The 23,827-nt window shown below is 43.6% G+C and overlaps 1 protein-coding gene across 1 annotated transcript in view; it reads left to right on the forward strand.

Annotated features, from left to right (window-relative positions):
* LOC111153602 (aldehyde oxidase) overlaps positions 1 to 23,827 on the forward strand; it is a 77,430-nt gene that overhangs the window by 29,423 nt on the left and 24,180 nt on the right. Inside the window, exons 11-23 of the mRNA XM_022512769.1 lie at positions 283 to 434; positions 628 to 721; positions 2,118 to 2,227; positions 3,234 to 3,418; positions 4,386 to 4,548; positions 6,451 to 6,543; positions 10,406 to 10,575; positions 11,447 to 11,573; positions 14,403 to 14,525; positions 18,027 to 18,123; positions 19,811 to 19,935; positions 21,376 to 21,509; positions 22,763 to 22,850. Of these exons, the coding sequence (XP_022368477.1) occupies positions 283 to 434; positions 628 to 721; positions 2,118 to 2,227; positions 3,234 to 3,418; positions 4,386 to 4,548; positions 6,451 to 6,543; positions 10,406 to 10,575; positions 11,447 to 11,573; positions 14,403 to 14,525; positions 18,027 to 18,123; positions 19,811 to 19,935; positions 21,376 to 21,509; positions 22,763 to 22,850 (1,661 nt within the window). The remainder of the gene's footprint in view (positions 1 to 282; positions 435 to 627; positions 722 to 2,117; positions 2,228 to 3,233; positions 3,419 to 4,385; positions 4,549 to 6,450; positions 6,544 to 10,405; positions 10,576 to 11,446; positions 11,574 to 14,402; positions 14,526 to 18,026; positions 18,124 to 19,810; positions 19,936 to 21,375; positions 21,510 to 22,762; positions 22,851 to 23,827) is intronic.

Raw genomic sequence — 23,827 nt, forward strand, 5'->3', positions numbered from 1 at the left:
CCACCACCACCATCACCTCCCTGATCTCCACCACCACCACCATCACCTCCTCCACCACCACCATCACCTCCCTGATCTCCACCACCACCACCATCACCTCCTCCACCACCACCATCACCTCCCTGATCTCCACCACCACCTCCTTCACCACCACCACCACTACCATCAATAAGCAGGGCAGCAAGTATTGGGAAAAAGATCCCCTGTCTGCAACTTTGGTCTAATGACATTTCCAGGTCAGCAGTGATCACACCACATTATTTATAAATGATTTCATATCAGAGCTGACCTTAGGTGCTGGCCTCAGCCTGACTCAGGTGAAGTACATCTTGGGTGAAGTAATCCAGAACCTCCCAGAGGAGAAGACACGGATGTACCAAGCTCTCTTGAAGCATTTGCGAACTCTGGCTGGATCTCAGATCAGGAACATGGCCGTATGTATTCGATGATGGTAAACTCTGGCATACATGTCTCGGGTGACTGTCTCTGGCAAGTCATGACATTTTTTGTTCATTTAAACAGACAAAATATAGTAATTCTCCAAAACCTTGCTTACTCCTTACTTTATCACCTGTGTTTTTATAATTCTGTAACAGGTATTGAAAATAATTCCATTATTTTTAAAAGTCTTTAGGGGGCCATATCGTGAGCAGGCACCTAGATTCAGATCTGAATCCCCTCCTGGCCGTGGGCAACTGTACCCTCAACTTGCTATCAAAAAGTAAGTGACAGCTCCTTCTTGGAAATTATTAATCCTTCTCCTCTTACCCGCTTTTCTCTCTGGGGAGGCAGGAGGTCCAGTTTTGAAAATGACTATTCTTTGTAATATTAATAATTCTCCCCACCTTTCTGAATGCTGGAAATTTGGCCAGTCTATTCCTAATTCCCTACACTTCCGCTGTCCTCATCACTTTCTTTTTGAGGCCGCAATGCTAGGTCTTTTCCTGTACTGGTCACCCGACATTGACCATGCTTGTATTGGTTAGTGTCCTATTGTGACCTGAGTAGTAGAGAGAACTATAGTGGCTGAGAATTACTGAGCCCCTTTGTCGAAGACTTTCTCCAGGTGTTACAGGGGTGTTATGGCACCCCTGTCATCTTGTGTGCTCAAACTTCGTTGTTCATTGATGGAAGCCTACAGACCTTTTTTTATTGAAAATGGCGGGGCTCCATTCTATTTTATATGAGTTTTGTTTTTGAAACAAAGTCCAGGGCTTTTAGTAGATTTCTCTTATTTCAACTTGGTTAATAGTTATTGCTAATTGGTCCCTTATAAGTCTGTTTTTATTTTCATTTAAAAATATGGACTAGCCTTCTATTACCTGCATTATTACCTACAATACCTACAAAATTATCTTACGGTACCTACAATCTTACAAATACCTACAAAATACCTACAAAATTACCTTACAAAATACCTACAAAACTATCTTAAGGAGGAAGGTTAGTATTCAGAGTTGTATATTTAAGTAACATCCCTTTAAAACAATCGTATGATGAGAAACACGTCTTGTGATGTGAATGTAAATATCAAAAGCTTCTTAGCTTCCATCCTAAAGTCCTACTACCTTATAGCTTTAAGTGGTTCCTCCCCCAGTGTATAGATTGAAGAATAGAAATTCCTTGGGTGCTGGAAAAAGAGATTAAAAAAAATAAGGCAGCACCTCACTAGTACACATTCCTTAAAATAAATTTATTTATTCGCTCCTGAATCTTGTAGTTTCCTGGTTATAAACAATACGTGTTTGTTGAGTGACTTGATCAGAATATGAAGAGGGATATTAATATCTGCAGCCTGCTTACAAAACTCAAAATGAATTTTGCTGTCTGGGAAGAAGACTGTTCATGTCCTGTTCTGTGTGGCCTCTGGGCCACTTTGCTAGATATTTTCATTTATAAGCAAGCAAACAAGCAAACAAAAACAACAACAACAAAACAGGTGGGACCTAGTCTGGAAGAAATACAAGATGCCATTGTAGGAGAAAGATTTGCCAAGCATAGAAAGAACACTTCCTTTCCCAAACAGCGAGTTTCATCAGATTATTTGGTAGAATTATTTCCAAAGTTTTATTGTTTAACAGAACAGATTCCAGGGAAAGTGTCATTTCTTTCCACAGAAGGACAACGACAGGTTCCTTTAAACGAGGAGTTTCTCAGAAGGTGCCCCAGTGCAGATCTGCAGCCTGAAGAGATCCTGATCTCAGTGAACATACCCCACTCAAGGAAGGTGAGAACCTTCTTTCAGTCTCCTGCTTTTACCATGAGTCTGCAGCTTGTTAATTCCAACATAGGTGAGTTAAGAAAAGGTGTTGACTATTTACAGGGAAGATTAAGTACTCGTGAGTAGTCACCTTTTACTTGTGTTATGTACTCCCCGATCATTCCCAGAATCAGGAGACCTTTGTCTCCTGAGACCCTGTCTCTATCATTCTCTCTCTCTCTCTCTCTTTCTCCACCTAACCCAAACTCTAAAGTTACTCCCTATAGATCTTTATCAATTCTTTGATCCCTAAGGCTTTTCCCTAAAGAAGACTTGAAAATACGCTCTACCTATATCTTGGGGTTTAAAAGAGGCTGAAAAAAAAATACATTGCCAACAGAACTTAGCACAAAGAGGGACTTTGGACTCTAAGTGAATTCAGACTCAAGACTGAATCCTGGTTTCAGGACCTGTGACCTGAACTTACCACCGAATCAGGCTGAGGCTTAGATCTGTCATCTGTAAAATGGGAATAATCATGCCTGCCTTGAAGGGCGTACTAGTTTGCTAGGGCTGCCGTCATAAGGAACCATAGGCTGAGTGGCTTAACCAATAGAACTTTATTTTCTCACAATTCCGAAGGCTAGAAGCCTGATATCAAGATGTCAGCAAGATTGGTTTCTTCAAAGGCTTCTATCCTTGGCTCATAGATGACCATCTTCTCCCTATGGCTTCACATGGTTTTCCCTCTGTTTATGTCCAAATTAACTCTTATGAGGACGCCACCACATTAGCTGAGAGCCCACGCTAATTAACTCATTTTAATCTGAATACCTCTTTAAAGACCGTATCTCTAAATACTGTCATATTCGGAAGTCCTGGGGGTTAGGACTTTAATATATCAGTTTTGGGGGACACAGCGCGGCCCACAACAGAGTGTGACAAGGGCCTGTGAGGCGGTGCACATAAACCGTTTAGTGTATTGTTATCACTCACAGTAGTTCTACATGTGCTGCTTACCTTTTGCCTTCAGTGGGAATTTGTGTCAGGCTTCCGACAAGCCCAGCGCCAACAGAATGCGCTTGCCATAGTCAATTCCGGAATGAGAGTCTTTTTTGGAGAAGGAGATGGCATCATCCGAGAGTTATGCATCTCGTATGGAGGTGTTGGTCCAACCACTGTCTGTGCAAAGAATTCCTGCCAGAAACTCATCGGAAGGTATGGCATCCTGTCTTTATATTCCAGGTCTTTGCGTGGTGACACATGGTTATGAGAAGAAAAAGGCTTACTACCTTCCTATTTAATGGCATGGAATTCCAGTAAGATTTCATGATTATTTCAGGTGTTTTGATTATAGTGAATTCTGAAGTGGGCATCATGTAGTCTGCATGCGTGTGTGCATGTGTGGGGGTGGGGGTGTGTGAGAGAGACAGATAGACAGACAGGGGGCAGGGAGAGGGAGAAGGAAAGAGAGAACCCATCTCCCAGTACTAAGACCAGTAAGCAAAATAAGAAAATACTCATTTTCTACCATGAGAGAATAATTTACCATGATTAAAAAAAAAATAGACTCTTTGGAGTTTGTTTTATAATAAATGGCTAAAGTCATTTGCTTACATGATTTTTGTTTCTCTAGATAATACTGATAGCTGATATTTCTGGAGCATTGACTAGGTTATCAGTTACCATTTCAAAAGTAGAATGGTTACCAACAAAGAAGAATGGTTAAAAGTATGAACTCAGTCAACCCCAATGAACTCTGTGATCTCAGTCAGCTTACTGAGCCTCAGTGTCTTTCCTTATCCGTCAAAGGGTAGTAATGATCCCCACCTCATAGGATTAAATGAGTGACTACAAACAAGGTGCTTACAACAGGACCAGGCATGCAGTGAACATTCTAGTGATATAGGGGTCAGTTACTGCTGAGCGAAGGACTTAACACAAGCTGTCATTTCTTTCTCATGACCATTCCAGGAGGTGAGTTCTACTCTCATTCTCCTCTTACCAGTGAGGAAGGGGTGGGCCTGGGCCAGACACCTTGAGAGTGAAGGACTGTGGGCTGGCCAGCTGTGGAGCTTGTCCTCTTATTCCCCGCATCCCACTGTCATTATTTGTCTCACACAGGAGCTGAGCCTGTGATGTGATGAGTGTTGTCAGCTAGGTGTCTTCTCTTTGGTTCCCATAGGCCCTGGAATGAAGAGATGTTGGACGCGGCTTGCAGGCTGGTTCTGGACGAAGTTACCCTTCCAGGCTCAGCTCCGGGCGGGAGGGTGGAGTTCAAGAGGACCCTCATCATCAGCTTCCTCTTCAAGTTCTACCTGGAAGTGTCGCAGTTTCTGAAGGGGATGGTAAATGGAACTGACCGCATGTTAGCTTTCCCAGCACTGAGGGCTGCTGTGATGCCCAAAGTAGAGGAAACAACCCCATGGGGAACAGCTATGGAATGGGGGGACACAACTCAAATTAAAACCCTTGGCCTTGCTGGGCATCCTCTGGGCTGGCCGTTGATGGCTGGTGTACTTGAAGAAGATTTGCAAGGAGAGCGGAGTTGGGCAGGCCTGTGTTTAACACTACTCAGCCATCATGTTTCTGACTGTTGTTGGTCTAGGAGGCGTGCAGAAAGCTCGTTCATGAGTTGAATATATTTTCCCCTCAGCAGAGCATCTCTCCCACTCATTAAGGGTCACCTTCGTGCATTTGACTCTCTTTTCTGGATTCAGCTTCATTTCTCTCACCTATAAGACAATGATAGCAGCCACTCCACAAGGTTATGGTGAAATGGGTCCTCACAGGAAAAGGGCTCAGTGGGTCCCTAGTGCTTCTGAGGAGCATGGGAAGACTGCCTTGTAGTCGTCTTGGTAATAGTAGTATCACCCAGGCATTCTTTTGCCTGGTCTCCCTTGTGCCGAACAGTTACAAGGTTGTTGATTCTGGAGGACACAACTAAAAGGATTTCTCTGAATAAATTTTCTAGACCCAAAAGGAACTTGAAGCATACTGGCCTCATTAATCCCATGCTACATCCAGCTGATCCAACTAGACTAGGAGCCAAGAACATTCTTCATGTGGTGTAGAACTTAGTATGATCACTTTAATAAGAGTCACAAAATTTTCTCTTAATACTGCTTCTGAGAGTATTTTTTCATTTTAGAAGGAGTCAACTAAGAACCAGAGGGTTAGGGACGCCTGGGTGGCTCAGTTGGTTAAGCAGCTGCCTTCGGCTCAGGTCATGATCCCAGCGTCCTGGGATCGAGTCCCACATCGGGCTCCTTGCTCATCAGGGAGCCTGCTTCTCCCTCTGCCTCTGCCTGCCATTCTATCTGCCTGTGCTTGCTCTCTCTCCCTCTCTCTCTCTGACAAATAAATAAATAAAATCTTAAAAAAAAAAAAAAAGAACCAGAGGGTTATATCCAGTGTCTGAGAATGGAAGACTGACAATGTCTAAGTGACACACTCACCAGGCAAACAAAAGAGGAAAAATAAAGCCAACTGTAGACTCTTCCAGTTAATAGCAAACTAATACAATTTCTTGGGTGAATCAAGTGATATCACTTAAAGCATCTACCTTGTAGTCTCATGCTTTCCATTCAACCTCCTCTATCAATATTGCTCTATTATTAAAAATAGTGGCCTTTGTTGGCTTTAATTTTACATTAAAAAATTTTAATTGTAAAAACTAACCATCAGGTGTACTGTTTAAAGTCTCATATAAGGACGCAGTGATCCATTCCTCTCAGTTCTCAGAGGTGTCCCTCCTAGGGCTCTGAGCCCCTTGCTCCTGTGGGGCTGTGGCAGGCAGAGAGCCGTCTGTGGCTTCCTTCCTCTCCCGCTGGCGAGGTGGTTCAACACAGAGCTGACATTCCTTCGCTTTGGCTCTCACCTTTTCCCAGCTTGAGTATTCCCTTCCTTCCCATTTTATTTACTTAGCTCCTGTCTTCCCGTTTTATTAGTTTGTAAGTCCTCAGGTCATTTAGGCAAGCGTGTGAGAGGATCCTAAGAAACCTAAAGACGTTGGAGGTCAGTCGTCTGTATTCAGTTGGCGCTTCATGATGTGTAGTAGTATGTATGGGCCTTCTAGAACATGTGTCCTGGTGGTCAGAGAGCTGTGGCTACCCCCAGGGTTCTGCGCAGAGCAAGCACTTGCTGAATGGTAGACTTCCCAGTTGAGCTGCTCGTCAAGAACCATGGTAACCTCCCTTCTAAGACTCTTCCGGCCTATTTTAAATCTCTGCTATGGTTCCGCCCTTCAGGATCCTGTTCACTATCCTAGCCTTGCAGACAAGGATGCAAGTGCCTTAGAAGACCTTCATTCCAGACATCACTCCAGTACCTTAAAGTACCAGGTGGGTGGCTTTTTTTTCTTTCTTTTTTTTTTTTTTAAATCAAAGGCCTGGCCTGTAATTCCTTCACCTGGACACCCCACTCCCCTCACAGTGATTCTCAAGCTTTCTAAGCTCTAGCTCCCCTTCTGGTGAACTCGGGCTTCTCCAATGTTAATTACAATTTCAAACTCAGTGACAAATTTTGATAGAAGATAGAACTAGCCATGGCAGTTTTCTAAAAAATGCCTGTTTTGGTCTTGAAGTTCGTGTGTTTTGCTCTGTGGCCTTGAACCACTGATAGGCATGAGCTGTGGCTAGCTTGCCACACACTTTCTGCCTTTGGCGTTGTGGAAGCCGGAGCACAACCAAAGTCAAATTCTGTGTCAAGGCCGGTGGCTGCTTTGATTTCATTTATAGAGGAACAGAAAACACAGCCCTTGGAGGTTGGTGAAAATGCAGTCATGGTTTTTTTTTTTTTTTTATACAAAGTTACTGGTTTACTTTGTTTTTGAATGAGCAATTCTATACACAATGGATACATTGTTGAACACGACATCTGAGACTAATGATGTACTACGTGTTGGCTAATTGAATTTAAATTAAAAAAAAATGTTTGCTTCCCCAGTCTCTATTCTTCGGGTATCTTTTCTGTGAGTTACATTTAGAGTTGAATCAAACTAAATTCTAAGAGCTATTCAAGCTCTCCTAATGAAAGCTGACTATTAAAACAGAATTCCTCACGACTTTCAAATGGAGTTTTCCACCACAACATTGTAAAAATACCGCCCAAAGTCACCCTGTTGGTAAACTGGATAAGATTGGATGTGGTTTTCCTTAAAATTATTATCAAGAAACTTTACCTTGAGAATTTCATTAAGTCAAGAACATGACGAGGCTTTTGAAAGCATCAGTTCATTGACTCTATTGTTGGATTTAGTTGTAAAAGCTGACAGTATGTCATAAGGAATGTTGCCGTTGCTCCATCTCTCTTAAGGTTTTAGGTTCAGGATGTTCAAAAATTCAAGGACACCAAAACCCATTGAAAGTGATGATATTGAAAGTTTTAAAAAGCTGTCATCTTTCCTAATGTTCTGCAAAATATGGAAGCTGCAACCTTCAGCTTATAAATACCGTAATGTTACCTTGACAGTGGAATAAACCTCAGAAAGGAACAACAGCACATTAACGGGCATTCAAACCACCCAAAGAGAAGTGACAGTTCTCACACAGCGGATGGTCGTAAAAGGGAGCTTGTTATTATAGATCGCAAGGCCAAGTTTTGGAAGTAGTTCATTTCCCACACAGATGAGTTTTCTTTTTGTTTTCCTGTGGTTTTTTTATACACACAGATATTTGCCTTGCTCGAGCATCTCTAGCATTCGTGACAAACATCTTTCCCCAAATCAGTTCATTTGCGCTTCAGGAGATCACCAGTTTGAAGAGACAAATTCATTCCTCTGTGGTCCCTTCAGCCACATAACAAGCAGAAGTAACGAGTCGGGTATAGCCTCTTTCACTGGTAGATTCACCCCAACGAACTACCAAAAAAAAAAAAAAAAAAGAGTGTTGTATCTTCGGCTAAAACAATCGACTGCATTTTTTATTATAGACTAGGAAAAAGATGTATTTTGGGATTTTTTCTTCAGTCTTTTTGCCGGCCTCACACAGCAGGGTTTCAAAAGGTTTTGTTGTTGTTGTTTTTTCCCCCCAGTGCTATCATGTGTTTCATTATTGACAAGAAAAAGTATTATGTCATAGAAAATAGAAAACTCCCAGAGCCTCCACAGGTACTTGAGGATGTGTTTCCTTAATATTTAAGCTTATGAATTACCTGGAATTTTGCTCTTCATAATGGAAAAAAATGTTAGGATTTTTTTAAAGTGGGTGATTTTTCACTCAAGTGTTCAAGTTGCAAGCCCCCCCCCCCCCAGAATCCTAGTACAGCAGGTTGGGGTATTTACAGAGCGAGTTGACCCTTACGATCTAGAACACAAAAAACCATACTTGAGGGAGAGCCCTCAGAACATTTATTTTTCTCTTGATCAGCTTCTCAAAGGAGAGAGACCAAAGGTCTGACGAGAGCACTTGGTCCCTGAGGACAGAGCGATGAGCTGTGTCTCTGGGGCTGGTCTGTGGGAGCTGCCTCAGATCCCCTTCCATGCCTGAACCCCCACATGTAAAATTTCCTCTCAGTTTCCCTCTTTGCCTATATTCATGGCCTAATGTCTATCTTTATTTAATGGTGCCTGGGTCAAGTCCTAAATTGTCTTTCTTCAAAATCTTCTGCTTTCTAGTTGTGCATTATGTTCTAGTAACTACAAAATTGAAATTTACATTTAAATGAAACAAATATGGACACTAAAACAAAAAAATGCCTATCGGTAAGTGTACATTTTACTGTGAAACAGTAAATTTTGTGTGAGCCAGGAGTAAGTTCATAGCATCCCACACGTGTCATGTGCCAAGTCAACTTTAGAAATCACTCTACTTTCCGCATGTAATTGTCAGTCAACATTTGGCTGACATTTTACTGTCTTTGATATTATGAAGAGAGTAAGTTTTTATTTTTTCCATATAACCAATAGAAATGTTGAACATGTTTTCAAATTACAAGTGCCACTCTCCTTCACCCTCTTGTTATTCTAGGCCTGTCCCCTGCCTGGACAGCCTCCAATCTATCTCAGGCCAAAGTTTTAATTTTTGGGTCCCTCAAGTAGGTTGACAGTGAACCAGGACCACTCTTCGTGAGTCCCATGAACAGCAGAGAGCATCGGACAAGTGTCCATTTCAGTATCTTCGTCCTGGAATTTCCACCACCCACGTTCCCATCACCAGCCCCTTAGCAGCCGTAGCCTTCATGTGAGGCTCTGAGCTTGGTCTCTGTCCTGCCCCTTAACCCCTCTCTCTTCATATGTCCAGTTCTCCTTCTCCCAATAACCAACCAACCAGGAAAGCTAACAACTCCCTCCTACTTGAAATACTGGGGAAGACATCATGTTTCTTAATGTCTGTTTGGTTCATGAAACATATTTAAGGTACTTAGAGAACCGGTAACAAGACATTTTATTCCATGGGTCTCCAAGAAAGAGTAACATTAGTAAATCATTCTTCAAAATGCAGGTCCCTTTGTCTTCATTCTTTATCAGGATTGTCTAAGTTACAAATTTTAACAATTACTTCTTAACTTCCTCATTTGGAATAGGAAAAGAAGGGCTCTTCTTGTGGACAGCATGCCCTCCGTATTTTATGAAACATAGTCATGATACCATCATGCCCTTCTGAAAAACATTATGTATGCCGTTGCTTAGATACCACAGTAAAATAATTTTGGTAATAAAATTGAAAGGGGGCGCCTGGGTGGCTCAGTGGGTTAAGCCTCTGCCTTTGGCTCAGGTCATGATCTCAGGGTCCTGGGATCAAGTCCCACATCAGGCTCTCTGCTCAGCAGGGAGCCTGCTTCCCTCTCTCTCTGCCTGCCTCTCTGTCTACTTGTGATCTCTGTCAAATAAATAAATAAAATCTTTAAAAAAAAATTGAAAGAAATATGGGAGCATTAACAAGATGATATAATTTTACATTTTTAGAAAGAAATATTTATATTCATTTACTCGCATAAATGGAAGTTGTATTAGAGATACTTGTGTTCTATATTCAGAAAAAGTAGGGAAAAAAATTAGAACAATTTCATGACCATGCATCCCAGTTTGCCTACTGTATTACTGAAACAGGCTTCTTGTCCTCGTGTTATTATTAACAATGACAACTTTCACTGTCAAAATTGTTCTGGTTTGGATGTAAATTATATAGCTACCCTCTTATGGGAGATGTGCATAATATTATAAAAATGATTTAAAAAATGATATGTTGGTTTTTGATTAAACAGAGTGTAGACTCTAAGCAGCTCCCTCAAGACCCAATTGGCCATCCCATCATGCACCTGTCTGGTATTAAGCATGCCACGGGTGAAGCCATCTACTGTGACGACATGCCTACCGTGGACCAGGAGCTTTTCTTGTCTTTTGTAACAAGTTCAAGAGCTCATGCTAAGATTGTGTAAGTGATAAAGTCTTAATTAGACAATATGATTGCCTTTCATCTAAGTCACGTAAGTGGTAAGTAATGGTACAGAGAGGATGGGCTATTTATTGGCAATATCCAGTGCAGATTGAGAGGGAAGTCAGATCAAAATGTAGGACTTAATACAATCTGTCCCTCCATGCACAGTTGCCCCTTGAACAACACGGGTTTGAACTATGCAGGTCCACTTATATGTGGGTTTTTTTTTTTTTTTTAAGATTTATTTATTTATTTATTTATTTGTCAGAGAGAGAGAGAGGGAGAGAGAGCAAGCACAGGCAGACAGAATGGCAGGCAGAGGCAGAGGGAGAAGCAGGCTCCCTGATGAGCAAGGAGCCCGATGTGGGACTCGATCCCAGGACGCTGGGATCATGACCTGAGCCGAAGGCAGCTGCCTAACCAACTGAGCCACCCAGGCGTCCCGGGGTTTTTTTTTTTAAATGCTAGTATTATGAAAATATTTTCTTTTCTCTAGCTTACTTTATTGTAAAAATACGGTATATAATATATATAATGTGCAAATATGTGTTCTTTCACTGTTGATGTTATTAACGAGGCTTCTGGTCAACAGTAGGCTATTAGTAGTTAAGTTTTGGAGGAATAAAGTTTATATGCGGATTTTTCAACTGTGTAGGGGATCAGTACCCCCAACCCCTGCATTGAACTTGAATTCATTCAAGTTCAAGTAATAGCTTCAATGTCTGGGGAATTTGTTCCCAGTCGTCTGAGAACTATCAGAGTTGGATGTACCTTACCACTCAGACGTCTTAGTCTCCAGTTAAGCTTGTTCGCCGTGGTCTTCGGGCTGGGGCTTCTCTGAGGACCTGCTCTGTGTGCTCTGATCTAGGTCTATTGATCTGTCAGAAGCTCTCAGCCTGCCTGGCGTGGTGGACATTGTGACTGAGGAACATCTTCATGGTGTAAACTCCTTCTCCATTTTAACCAAACCGGAGGAACTTCTGAGGACAGAGGAGGTATGGCATCTTTGCTTTCTGTTTCAAAAATAATTTCCTCGGTTAATGTTCTTAAAGATGGCATCAAATTTGGCACATCATAAAGGATTCCAGTAATTCCTTAAAACACCATTATTCTAATGGTGAATGAATTCAAATATATTTATTTTCCACATAAGAAGTTGACTAGTTCTATAAAAGATACTTGGTGTTTTCCTATTTTCTAGTAGTAATCTTACTACTAGAAGGGGAGGGCCAGAGGGAGAGAGAAAAGAGATGAATCCTAGGCAGACTCCACACCCAGCATGGAGCTGGATGTGGGACTAGATCTCATGGCCCTGAGCTCATGACCTGAGCCAAAATCAAGGGTCAGACACTTAACTGACGGGGCCACCCAAGTGCCCCTTTTCTTAGCTTTTAATATGAGAATTCTGTCCCCCTCTCTAAACTCAGTCCAGCTCAGTCATGTATACAGTACTGTGTTCCACCAGGGTCTTTAAGTGAGCACCTAATGTGGCTGGCCACTAGCCGAGTAAGACCCAAGTGGTCCTTACCCTCACAGAGCATAAAGTCCAGAGGAGAAGGTGAAGTGGACCTTTAATGCACTTCCTACTTCGTATTAAGCTTACTTACTTGCTCCTTTGTCTTATGTATCCCCCCTGCCTAGTAAAAGCCCCTGAGTGAGACCCTGAGTCTGAGTCATTGGCAGGCTCCGCACACTGCTTCCCACGCAGCAGGTGGAGGAACATGACAGCGGCTGTTGCCACTTAACGGTTTCAGAGGATTCAGACTGATCTGGCTGCTGCATCTTAAGTTTTCAGAAAATGTACCACGGGCGGCTTTGGGCAGGTTTTCTGTCTAAGGCAGACTTCTCAGTTCGGTGTCGACCCCAAAGCGCTTCCTCCTTCCAGAGTCCCGACTTCCAGCTCTCGCTGGCTGGTTTAGTGGCTATGAATGAAAGCTTGATGACCGCGTGTTAAGTGGGGGTTGAAACTCTCGCAAGGCAGGGCTGGCAGAAGACAGGATTGTGGCCTTTGCCGACTGTTAAGTAAACAAGCAAAACCCTTCGGAGCTGCAGGATAGTGCTTCCTCCGGGAGGGGTGCGGACGTTGATGACCAGCATCTCGGGGGCACGTGGATGTGCGGGGCCACGGGGGCAAACCCAGGCACCCGGGCAGAGCAGAGCGGGGAGCCATCATGAGCGCCTTTGTTACTTTAATCCCTTTTGTAAGTTACTCCTTGAAAACAGTCTTTTCACTGCAGAACTTCTAAGCGTATATAAGAACAGAGAATAGTGCAATGAAGCCCCGTCGACCATGGTGCCAACAGTTGCCAGCGTTTCACCATCCGCCATATAACTGCCCGCTGTCCCCACCCGCCCACACGCGGCAGACACACTTCTGGGTGTGGCTGTGGGGGTGTGTGCACGCACGCCTGCTAGATCTTTCTTATTACCATTTTTTTTCTGATGACAACGCAACTTTGTGCTTGTTGTAGGAAAGACTTAATAGTTGAAAGTCAATTTTTAAATGAGTGATTACCTTTGAATTGTGATCATGGTATAAGGCGAGAGAGAACGGAACAGTCACAGTGACTTCTTCCAGTCTTATTTTACCTTTCTGGAGCCTTAGTTTTATTCCCATCAACTTTCTGCTCTGCTCCCTGCGTGATCTCCTTGGACCACCTGCCCCACTTGCAGGCGGAACGATGGTGGGGACGCTCTGTGCCTGCCTGTGTCTTGGCTAGTACGGGCTCAGTCTCTGCATGAAAAGTCTGTGCTCCACCAGCGTTTGGGACACACATTTGCTCACTGGCAAGCTGTGCTTTCATTTCCTCCCTCTGTTGTCTCTGATGAGATGGGCCATGACCTTCTGGTCTTCCCTTTCTAGAAGCTTCCTCTCAGAATGGCCCTGATCATGGTGGCAGGCACAGGTCGAGCCACGTGACTGGCTCTCCTCGACCCCTCCACAGCCCCAGTGCGCTGACCTGGAGTTTTTATGTGACAGTCACTCCCGCCCCTCCTCAGCCACTTCTGCCAGTGATGCCACACAAAGACCCGAACTCCCCTAGTCCCTGGGTGTTGGTTCCTCTACACACAGGGCAAAAAGAAACCACTGAAAGAGGCAGAGCCCTTCAGATTGGTAGGTAGTGGTTTTAATAAGAAAGGGAACTTCTGGGGCCTGGGTGGCTCAGTCGTTAGGCATCTGTCTTTGGCATTGGTCACAGGGTCCTGGGGTCGAGCCCCCATCAGGCTCCCTGCTTAGCAGGAAGCCTGCTTCTCCCTCTCCCATTCCCCCTGCTTGTGTTCCCTCTTTTTGCTGTGTCTCTCTCGGTAAAATAAATAAATCTAAAAAAAAAAAAAAAAAAGGAAAGGAAAGAAAGAAAGGGAACTTTCGAGTCTTATCTCGGGCAGCCACGAGACTGAGAGACATCGGCACCCATCTGCCAGAATCCTAAAAGTGCACACGTGTAGGGGCCTTAACTGGGTTCAGTCCTGTGTGCCATCCAGATGGTCTATACCACACCTTGCTCCCTCAGGCCCCAGTTCCTAGTGGGGAAACCGTACATTCTAAAGACAGGGAAGGAGTGAGGAGCCTCCATTTGCCTGGGTCAAGCTCCAGGGTCCACCGGGATCCCGTCCTGTCAGTGACCTCCTCCAACAGTGGGGTCGCCAGGCCGGCTCTGACAAAGGTGCTTTCTCACCAGAGCCCTTGTTAACAGCCGCGCTGCACATGTGACGGGGCTAGTTACTGTGTGTCTAGCTCTGTGCTGGGGGGTGGAGGAGAAGGAGTGAAAGGAGAGGGCCTGGGACCTGTGTTCCCTGGGGACAGAAGTCTCTCTGTGTCACAGGTGTCCTGTGTGGGCCAGCTTGTCTGTGCCGTGGTCGCGGAGTCCAAGGTTCAGGCAGAGCGAGCAGCCAAGCGAGTGAAGTTTGTCTACGAAGATTTGCAGCCACTGATCCTGACAATCGAGGTAACGAGCACCGATGGATCCGTTAAAATGCTTGTGGTTACAGTGACAGGAAAGAAAATCAGACTCCAAGTGGTGTCCCACACAGAGGGGCTTTGTTGGCCCTAGACTGTGGGTGTCAGCAAAGAACCTGGTTCTGTGCCTCTCCTCTCTGCTGCCCATAGCCCAGGCCTTAGCCCCTCCCCTGGAGTCACAGGATGGCAGCAGGAGTTTCCGGTCTGTGTCCAGGGAGGGAGAGAGCAGCATTGTCCCAGGATTCCCAGGATTCCAAGCGTGAGCCCTGAGGTCCAGCCTTATGAGGCCACTTGGGCCACACACCCATCTCTGAACAAATGATTAGCCAGAGGCATGGCGGACCTGTTGGTTACTGCTGAGGAGTTAGGTTTCTTTGAAGTGTGTGGGCTTCAGGGGGGTGGGAGGGGGGATGGAGATGTGAGCAGAAATCTGGTCACTGAAGGGGGCAGGTGAGAGGGGGCCTGCGTGGGCAGCCAGCGGTGTCCAGGACCCTGAGTTCACCAGCACCCTGATTCTCTCGGGGGTGTGCAGGAACCAGCAAGACGCTCTATGAAGCAAATATTGGAGACACTATGTTTAGATTCGTTAGAGCATATCTGATGAGTATGAGGAATGGAATCCTATGATGCCTGTCGCTATTTTGGCCACTTAAACCAACTGGAGTATTGCATTTTCTATTCTGTTTTTTAGAAAGGAGTTAGAGATTTACAAAGATACAAGACTCATCTCCATGAAATGATAGGGTGTTCTGTATCCACTTCATTGGTTCCTGTAATTTACTGAATAATGAAAGCATGCAAGTTGGGAAAGCAGCATGAATAGATTAGATGCCGCACAGACAGGCTTCATGGACTCTGGGAATACATTATCTTCAAATGGAAATAAATGACTTGTTCTCTAGGTGACTAGTGTGCCCTGTGGCGGAGAATGAGAAACTGACTTAGCTCAGATTAGTGTCTCCAGAAGAACTTGGCCTTGGTGTGTTTCTTATCGTGCTGCCTTATTCCTAGGAGCATAGCGTTTGTTTATGGACAGTGTCGTCAGTGTTTTAAACATGAAGTTAAAATCACGTCAAGAAGACAAACATGCAGAAGTTAAGCCGGAGTCAAGGAGTGACAAAGTTTCCCTAAAATTTCCTAGCCAGTTTCAGATTCAAACGTTCTCTTCCCTTCCTAGTCAGATGTTGCCTCTGCACTTGTCTACTTTATGCGCTCATTCCCCAGCATTTTGTTTTCAAGGTTCTTCTAAATAAGAAATTATGCCTTAATTACTTCATAAGAAATTATTTACATGCTACTTCATCAAAATTTTGTTGACAGTCCTTTGCCCAGTCCTGTTGGCTGAATGTTTTCCCTTCCCCACCCCGACCTTCCAGTCAAATAAATTTCTTTTTTTTTTTTCAAGATTTCTTATTTATTTGACACACAGAGAGAGAAATCACAAGCAGGCAGAGAGGCAGGCAGAGAGAGAGAGAGAGGAGGAAACAGGCTCCCCGCTCAGCAGAGAGCCCGATGTGGGGCTCGATCCCAGGACCCTGAGATCATGACCTGCGCCGAAGGCAGAGGCTTTAACCCACTGAGCCACCCAGGCGCCCCAGTCAAATAAATTTCTAAACAAGCAAACAGAGGCCACACTCTCCTTGCCCTCCCTCACTCCATCTGGCAGATCCCCCATTGTTTGCCAGAGAATACCAGCATCAAACACCAAACTTTGACATGTGGAGGAGAAATGACTCACATTTTTATCAGAGTTCAAGCTCTCCAAGGTCAACCAACTGGATCAGAGTGGATTTAATCAAAATTTTTAGCAGGAAAATATGCCCAGCTCCACACACATTACAGGGTTTTTTTTTAATCACTTTTTTGGACCAAGAATTATTTGGGAAATTGTCTCAAAGTTACTCAAAAAGCAAGCAGCAAGTAAAGTGGAAAAAGATTACACTTTTAAAAAATAGGATTTATAAAACTTCTGTTTTCAACCTGGAATATCTGAATTGTAGATTAATAAGAAAGACAAAAAAATTCATTCTAGAAGGAACTGTATTATCAATTTAAATAGCATTAAAAAAATAAATGTATTTCTGCTGCTAGCACTGAGGTTTAACCAAGCATATGCTTTCTAGAGTGTTTAATAGTGTAAATGGCAAAACTCTTTCAAAACTCTTGGCTCAAGGGATCAGGCTGATGACCAGAAAAACATGCCCCCCCACCAGAATCTATCAGTCGTCATGGTCAACAACATGACCGCAGCTAACACTTAGGTCAAAGCAGGTTTTATGCATTAACTCCCTAAAAGCTCACAACAGTCCTGTGAAGAAAAACTGTTATTATCTTTATTCTGTTGAAGAAACAGGAAGACAGCTCACACAGTCACACAGCTAGTCAGAAATAGAAACAATGAGCAAACCGTCTGTCAAGGATACCGGCTCCCCCCACTTTCTGAATGGAGGCAATGGCAGGGTCACAATACAACAGCTCTGGAAGGTACCCTATAGGTCTAAACATCTACTAGTGGTCGGAGGAAACCAGAGTTGGGATCATTCCTAACTGCCTGGGGCTGGGATTTCATGGGTGACCAATAATCCCCGGCAGGTAATGCTGGCAAGAGCTGGCATGTCACATTTGCCAGGGGACACTGGGATTACAGCAAGAGAAATTCCTAGGAAAGCTAAGAAAACCAGCCTAGATGATTGTAGCTGCACCCCTGATGATGTGTACCCAGCATTGTCTCCCTTCACTGGGCACCCAGGAGAAGCCAGTGGGACCCAGCACGTAAGTGGCTTTGTGGTACCCAGACTGGGCTTGTACTGGAATCTCGCTTCCGGGGCCGGAGTCCCAGATGCTCTATTGCCTTGTGCAAATGCTGTGCTCGTCCTCCCAAAAGAGGAGCATGGGCCCTCCAGGCCCACCATGATCCTTGTCATTGGAATGCATTTAGTTAGCATTTACTGAGCATTTATCGTATGCCATGTAAGCTCTTTGCCCGTCTCATTTCATTTTATCTGCACAACTCCATCAGAGCTATGTGCCCACCTGTGTCTCCGTGGTATAGACGGGGCTCAGAGAGAAGAGATAATAGGCCCACAGTCAAACAGGTAGTCAGTGGAGAGAATGGACATGATTCTGACTGGGTCCAGAGTCCTGAGCTCTAAACCCATGTGCTGTGTGGCCTTGGCTTTGAACAGTGGGTTGTGGAGCGAATAGTACAGTCTTCCTGGAAAATATTAGTTCCATTCCGGGACCACCTTCCGTGCTGGGGTTCTCCCTGAGTGTCCTCCATTTTGACTCGATGGGCACATTTGTCCTGGCTCTGTGAGGGGTCTCTCTGAAGGCTGGTTCTTAGCTTGTCGCTGGGACTGTGCTGAGTGAAGGCGCAGGGGGTTCCAGAGCAGGAGACATGCTGCCCCGACTCCGATGACGCCGCAGCGAGGGTGGCAGCCGCCAGAGGGCTGGTCTCCGGCCCAGAGCCTTACTTGTCTCTCCTTTCCAGGAAGCCATACAACACAGCTCCTTCTTCGAACCAGAGAGGAAACTGGAATATGGAAATGTTGATGAAGCATTTAAAGGGGTTGATCAGATTCTAGAAGGTAAAGCTCTCTGAAAAACATGAGGAGAGGGGAAGCAGCCCAGAAGGTTTGTGAGCATGTCTGGTTTAATGCTACCTTTGCCTTTCAGAAATCGTCTAGAAATCAGCTGAGAACCGTCACTTCATTCACACATGCATTTCCCTTTGTCGCTGGGGTGTGTGTGTGTGTGTGTGTGTGTGTGCGCGCGCGCGTGTGTGTGTGTGTGTCTAGAGTACAGCAGGGAGGTGAAGAGGGAGGCCCAGCCCCTATATGGTGCGCTGACTGCCTGCCCCATCATGGCCGCAGTTTTTATCCGATGTCGTCTCTTTTCCTGCTCATAACCACCCTGCAGATCAGGAAACTGAGGCTCGGAGTGTATGAACACAGTCATAAAACAGCTACTAAGTGACAAAGCTGGTAATCGAATTGACAGCTTGTCTTAGGATTTCCAAAGCCCATGTTTCCCTTCCATCCTTTCTCTGACTTCTCCCTCCCTTCCTTCCAGACTTCCTTCCATTGTGTATATGTGTCATTAAAATGGAATTTCTTAGAAAAGTTGATTACAATTTTCCAATAAAATTTTTATAACTTTTTATTTTGAAATAATTTTAAATTTACAGAAAAGTTTCAATAACATTAAAGAAACTCCCAGTTACTCTTTATCCAGATTCCCTGATTATTAACACTTTACTACACTGGCTTAATCATTCTCTCTTCCTGTACACACACACACACGCATTTTTTTTCTGAGCCATTTGAGAGTAAGTTACATGCTCATTTACCCCTAAATACTAGTGTGTGTTTCCTTAGAGCAAGAACATCATCTTCCTTAAACAGTTATCAAAATCAGAATGTGCACATTGACACAATACTGTTCGTTAACAACAGATCTTATTCAGATTTTGCCATTTGTCTCAGGAAAAAAAATGTACCTTTATAGTAGGAAAAAAGCCTACCATGGGTCTTCACACAGACTTTCCCAGCTCTGCCCTGCCTTGATCCCTTTTGCAGATATGAAGACCCACCTTTTGCAGATATGAATGGGGCCACAGTGTTTTCACTGGAGTAGAGTGGTCATTGTATAAAAGTTTTCTTGCTAGGCTTCCCATCTCGTGGTCCCTTAGATGGAGAAAGTAGGCTTTTCTTGGGGATTTTCTTTCTGTGTTTTCCTGTTGGTATTTTGGGATTGCTGGCTTCTCTGGTACCAAGTCTGGTATACATGAAGTAAACAGCAACAACAAAGAACTTAACTCACTGAACTCACCATGTGTCTTTCCTTGGATCCCAAACTGCCTAGCTGGTCTGCCTTCTCTCTACCTTTCAGAGTCTTCTTATATTTCTTTTGCATATAAATAAATAAAGTTGTTTGCTGTACTTAGTAGAAGGAACCAAGAGAAGTGCATGTACTCCATCTCATCTTGGACCAGAAATCTCCTTCTACAGTGTTTTGACTGGCTCTAGAACATCACACACCTTTTCCTAGGACTCTGTGACCTACCATATCGGAAGAACTGACAGATATCCATACCAGACTGTTCTTCAAATCTGCAGATATAATGAAATCTACGTGTTCATGGCCCTTAACTGTGTAGCCTGCTGTCCTAGCAATATCACAGTTGGTGGAATTTCTCTGTAATGGGCGAACAGCTAGGGGATGCTACCTGTTCTTTCTAAAAGCCTCCTTGACTCTGATACTTTCCTATAACAGGTGAAATACATATGGGAGGTCAAGAACATTTTTATATGGAAACCCAGAGCATGCTTGTTGTTCCCAAAGGAGAGGACCAAGAAATCGATGTCTATGTTTCTACACAGTATCCCAAATACGTACAGGTAACTGTGGGGCTGTTGCAGAGGGGAGGTGGCTAAGTTAAGTGGTTTCTGCTGGCAAAACATACCAAGAGCAATTAAAGACAAAAATTCACCATGGGAACTGAAGGAATTTGGAGTACTAACAGCCCTATCTGTTTGGGTATTAATAGCTCAAAACTTTTAAGAGAATGTTTTGAAAGTAGGCACCTTTTGTTTGTGGATTTATAACTTCAGAACCAGTTATGGCATCAGCAGGTCTCTTTTGCTGTACTCTTGGCATTACTAAGAATGCGAAAGAAAAAAGAGGAAAGCCTGCCCTCCAAAGCTTTTAAGTACCTAACTCACATGAAGCAGTTAGGAAATGGCATTGGACAGAATGGAACCAAATACTTAATCAGCTAAGTCAGGATTTACACAGATGGAAGAATTAAGAGAAAGAAGGGTTTGCTGAGGGCTAGAATCATCCAGAAAGTCCATGGAGATGAAGTCTTCATTGTGAAAGCAAGAGGGGCAAAGCTAAGGGGTTGACTCAGTAGGTCATACAAGCCAGTGTTATTACCAGAGCAGGTAGGAATGTGGGAATGTGCGGACTAAAGCCTTTTAGAAGCGGGAACATTGAGAAGGGCCAGGCGAGTGCTGTTTCAGTCCGGTCTGCTCCGCATTCCCTGTGTGATGCTGGGCCCATCATTTCGTCCCCCTTGGGCTCCATATCTACAAACATGAGTTGTTAAGACTAAATGACCTCCAAACACTAGGACAGCAAGGAAGAGCAAAACCTGCATCCAGGGAGGGACCCACAGACCCACACATCAGCTCAGTAACAATCCAGATGGTAGGCGAGAAACGTCTCTGGTAGAGACAGCAGAATGTGGGGAAAAGGTCAGGCTGAGAGAGCTTTGCAAGGCCTCAAAATCTCACTGCTTCAGGAAACCTATCCCAAGGGATTAGTATGGAAAGGACACTTTGGATATGGTTCATGGGGAAATTTTTCAAAAATTTATTAGCATAGGGGCACCTGGGTGGCTCTGTCAGCTAAGCATCCAACTCTCAGTTTCGGGTCAGGTCATGATCTCAGGGTCATGGGATTGAGCCTTGCACTGGGCTCCATGCTGGGCTTGGAGCCTGCTTAAGAGTCTCTCTCTCCCTCTGCTCCCTCCACCCCCAGTCCCCGCCCACCCCCTGCCATGCTTTCTCTCTCTCAAAAGAAATTATTAGCACAAAAATATTCTGAAAGGACTGAAAGGACTACTTAATATTAATGATAGTTCTTGCAATGTCATAATAGCTAAATGCCACTGACAGTTGGGGATGTGCTTAGGTTATTGGAAGCTGTCCTGTTATTTAGTGTAGCTGCACAGTTTTTGTATTGTGTGTAACATTTTGGAATCAAAAACGAGTAAGTCCTGCCCCACTCCCTTGCTGCAGATGGATCGGATTAATGGGAACTATTATCATTCACAGGACATCGTTGCTTCGACCCTGAAGCTCCCAGCTAACAAGGTCATGTGTCATGTCAAGCGTGTTGGTGGGGCTTTTGGGGGGAAGACTTTCAAAACCGGCATCATGGCAGCCATCACCGCATTTGCCGCCAACAAGTAAGTGGAGAAAATCTGCTCAATCAGATTAAAAATAAAATGAAGTCATGCTGTGCATTCTCAATACTGAGGTTCAGGAGGAAGAATTCGGGTGAAGATTATTTAAAATCATATATGGTATACAAATACACAAAGCTGCCGTTTTATTACAACTTTTTATCTTATATTGTCATACCAGATACTAAGAACCAAAATGAGACTCAAGTACCCAAAAGAGTGAAAGCCACAGTAAAAATACCTGAAGAGCAGACAGAAACAAGTCCCAGAGGGATGCTGGTTACTTGTCTTAGCACGTGTGTGTGTGTATAGGTCACTTCAACAATTTGAAAAAAGCTCAATCATATATATAATATATATTTGACCATATATATTATATATATATTATATATATGATAAATATATATGTAAAATCCTTTATGTGTATTTATATATAACATATTATATATGCTATATAATATATATTAAGTATATATATAAATAAATATATGTGTTCCTACATATATTTTCTTGATTTAAATGGAGATTTTTGCTTTTGTGATGCTTACCTTTATTTACATTTATTTAATTATTTACGTTATATATATTTACATTATATATAATATATAAATATATATAAATATTATAATTATATATATTTACTGTTATTTACATTATATATATTTACATTTTATATATAATATTTATATATTTACATTTATTTACATTACCATTTTCCTTTAAGGATCCCAAAACATTACCATAGGAAATGGTCTTTGGAGCAGACACATGTAGAAGGCTTAATTTCTTTACTGAATGATATGAGTCAGTTCCTGTATCCCATGAAGCAAAATGACCTTGATTCTAGGTCTGTCCTTTCAGAGAGCACTTGGAAATCAGACACCACCTGAGTTCCTCCATTCGGAACCAGTCTATGATGTGGCCCTGGGACCATTTCCCTGTAGCAGAGGTTGTTATCACAGTGGGAAATATGCCCAAAGCAATACCCTGACACCCGAGACACCGGGCCCCTGACACCCGAGACCCTCCCTTGCAGAGGCAGCACCTGCCAGGCATTGTGCTCTGACCCAAGGCGAGGGGAGGCCACGGTGCACGCCTGAGATCAGAGTGGCCCGGGAGCAGTAGTTCCGACGTCCTGCGATGTGTGAGGACGCCCCTCCAGCTCTCGCCAAGAGTTAGTACCATCCCCGGGGGACAGCTATAATCTCCTCCCCAGAGGGCAGCTCCTCGGTTGATAGTTTACCGCTCTGCTCTAGACACGGCCGCGCTGTCCGCTGTGTTCTGGAGCGGGGAGAAGACATGTTGATCACTGGAGGCCGCCACCCTTACCTTGGAAAGTACAAAGTGAGTAGAAGAAGAGCGGGGATGGAAAGGCTTTATGTCACCGAGATGACATTGCGTGCTGGCAGCAGCGCTGGGCTGCTCTTTCCTGGGAACTAACACTGAGCAAATCAGCAAACCCTGCTTCTACTTATCTTTCTGTTCCTCGTGCTCACCGGCTACTGGCCGGCTCACACCTGCTTTACTTGAAAATGTCAGTTTGTGGAAAAGTACTAACTAGATTTGGCTGATACAGAGTGAATGATTGGAAAGCCTGTGAGTATACACACACACACACACACACACACACACACACACACCTGTGAAAGGAGATATATGTATGTATGTGTGTGTATATATATATATATACACACACATACACATATGTATGTATGTGTATATATATATATATACACATCTGTGAAAGGAGATCTGATAGCAGACGACTTCCACGTTTTCTAAAAATAGAATAATTCCCAATAGTGTTCTGTGAAATTATAATTATTTGCCAACAGCTTCCTCATCTTTCAGTATAGCAAAGGTATTTCTATAAACTCTGTCCCAGAAATTCCTAGAAAAATTTCTGTAGCAGAAAATAATTATTTTTTGCTTTTATAAGAAATAGATTAACTTGTCAGAATAGATTAACTGCCATGATAAACAACTTAAAAACTCTCAGGGCCTTTAAACGCATATTGTGTTACTTCTTGCTCAAGTAACAGCTCAGTAGAATCAGCAGGGGTTGGGGGAAAGGGCAGAGGAGAGGACTCTGCTCTGAAAAATTATTCAGGGATTTAAACTTTTTCCACCCAGCACTGCCACCATCATCCCCTCAGATTGCATCATGTGATATGGAAGTCACAAGGCTCAGATGGCTATTCTAATTATTTAGTTAATTATTTTAATTAACTAAATGAAATTTTAATTTTAATTTAATTAAATTTAAATTAATTTAATTTAATTAACTAAATGAATAAGAAAATTTAGGGGTGCCTGGGTGG

The sequence above is a fragment of the Enhydra lutris genome, unplaced genomic scaffold, assembly GCF_002288905.1.
Source record: "Enhydra lutris kenyoni isolate GAN:26980312 unplaced genomic scaffold, ASM228890v2 scaffoldscaffold1, whole genome shotgun sequence".
Lineage (NCBI taxonomy): Eukaryota > Metazoa > Chordata > Mammalia > Carnivora > Mustelidae > Enhydra > Enhydra lutris.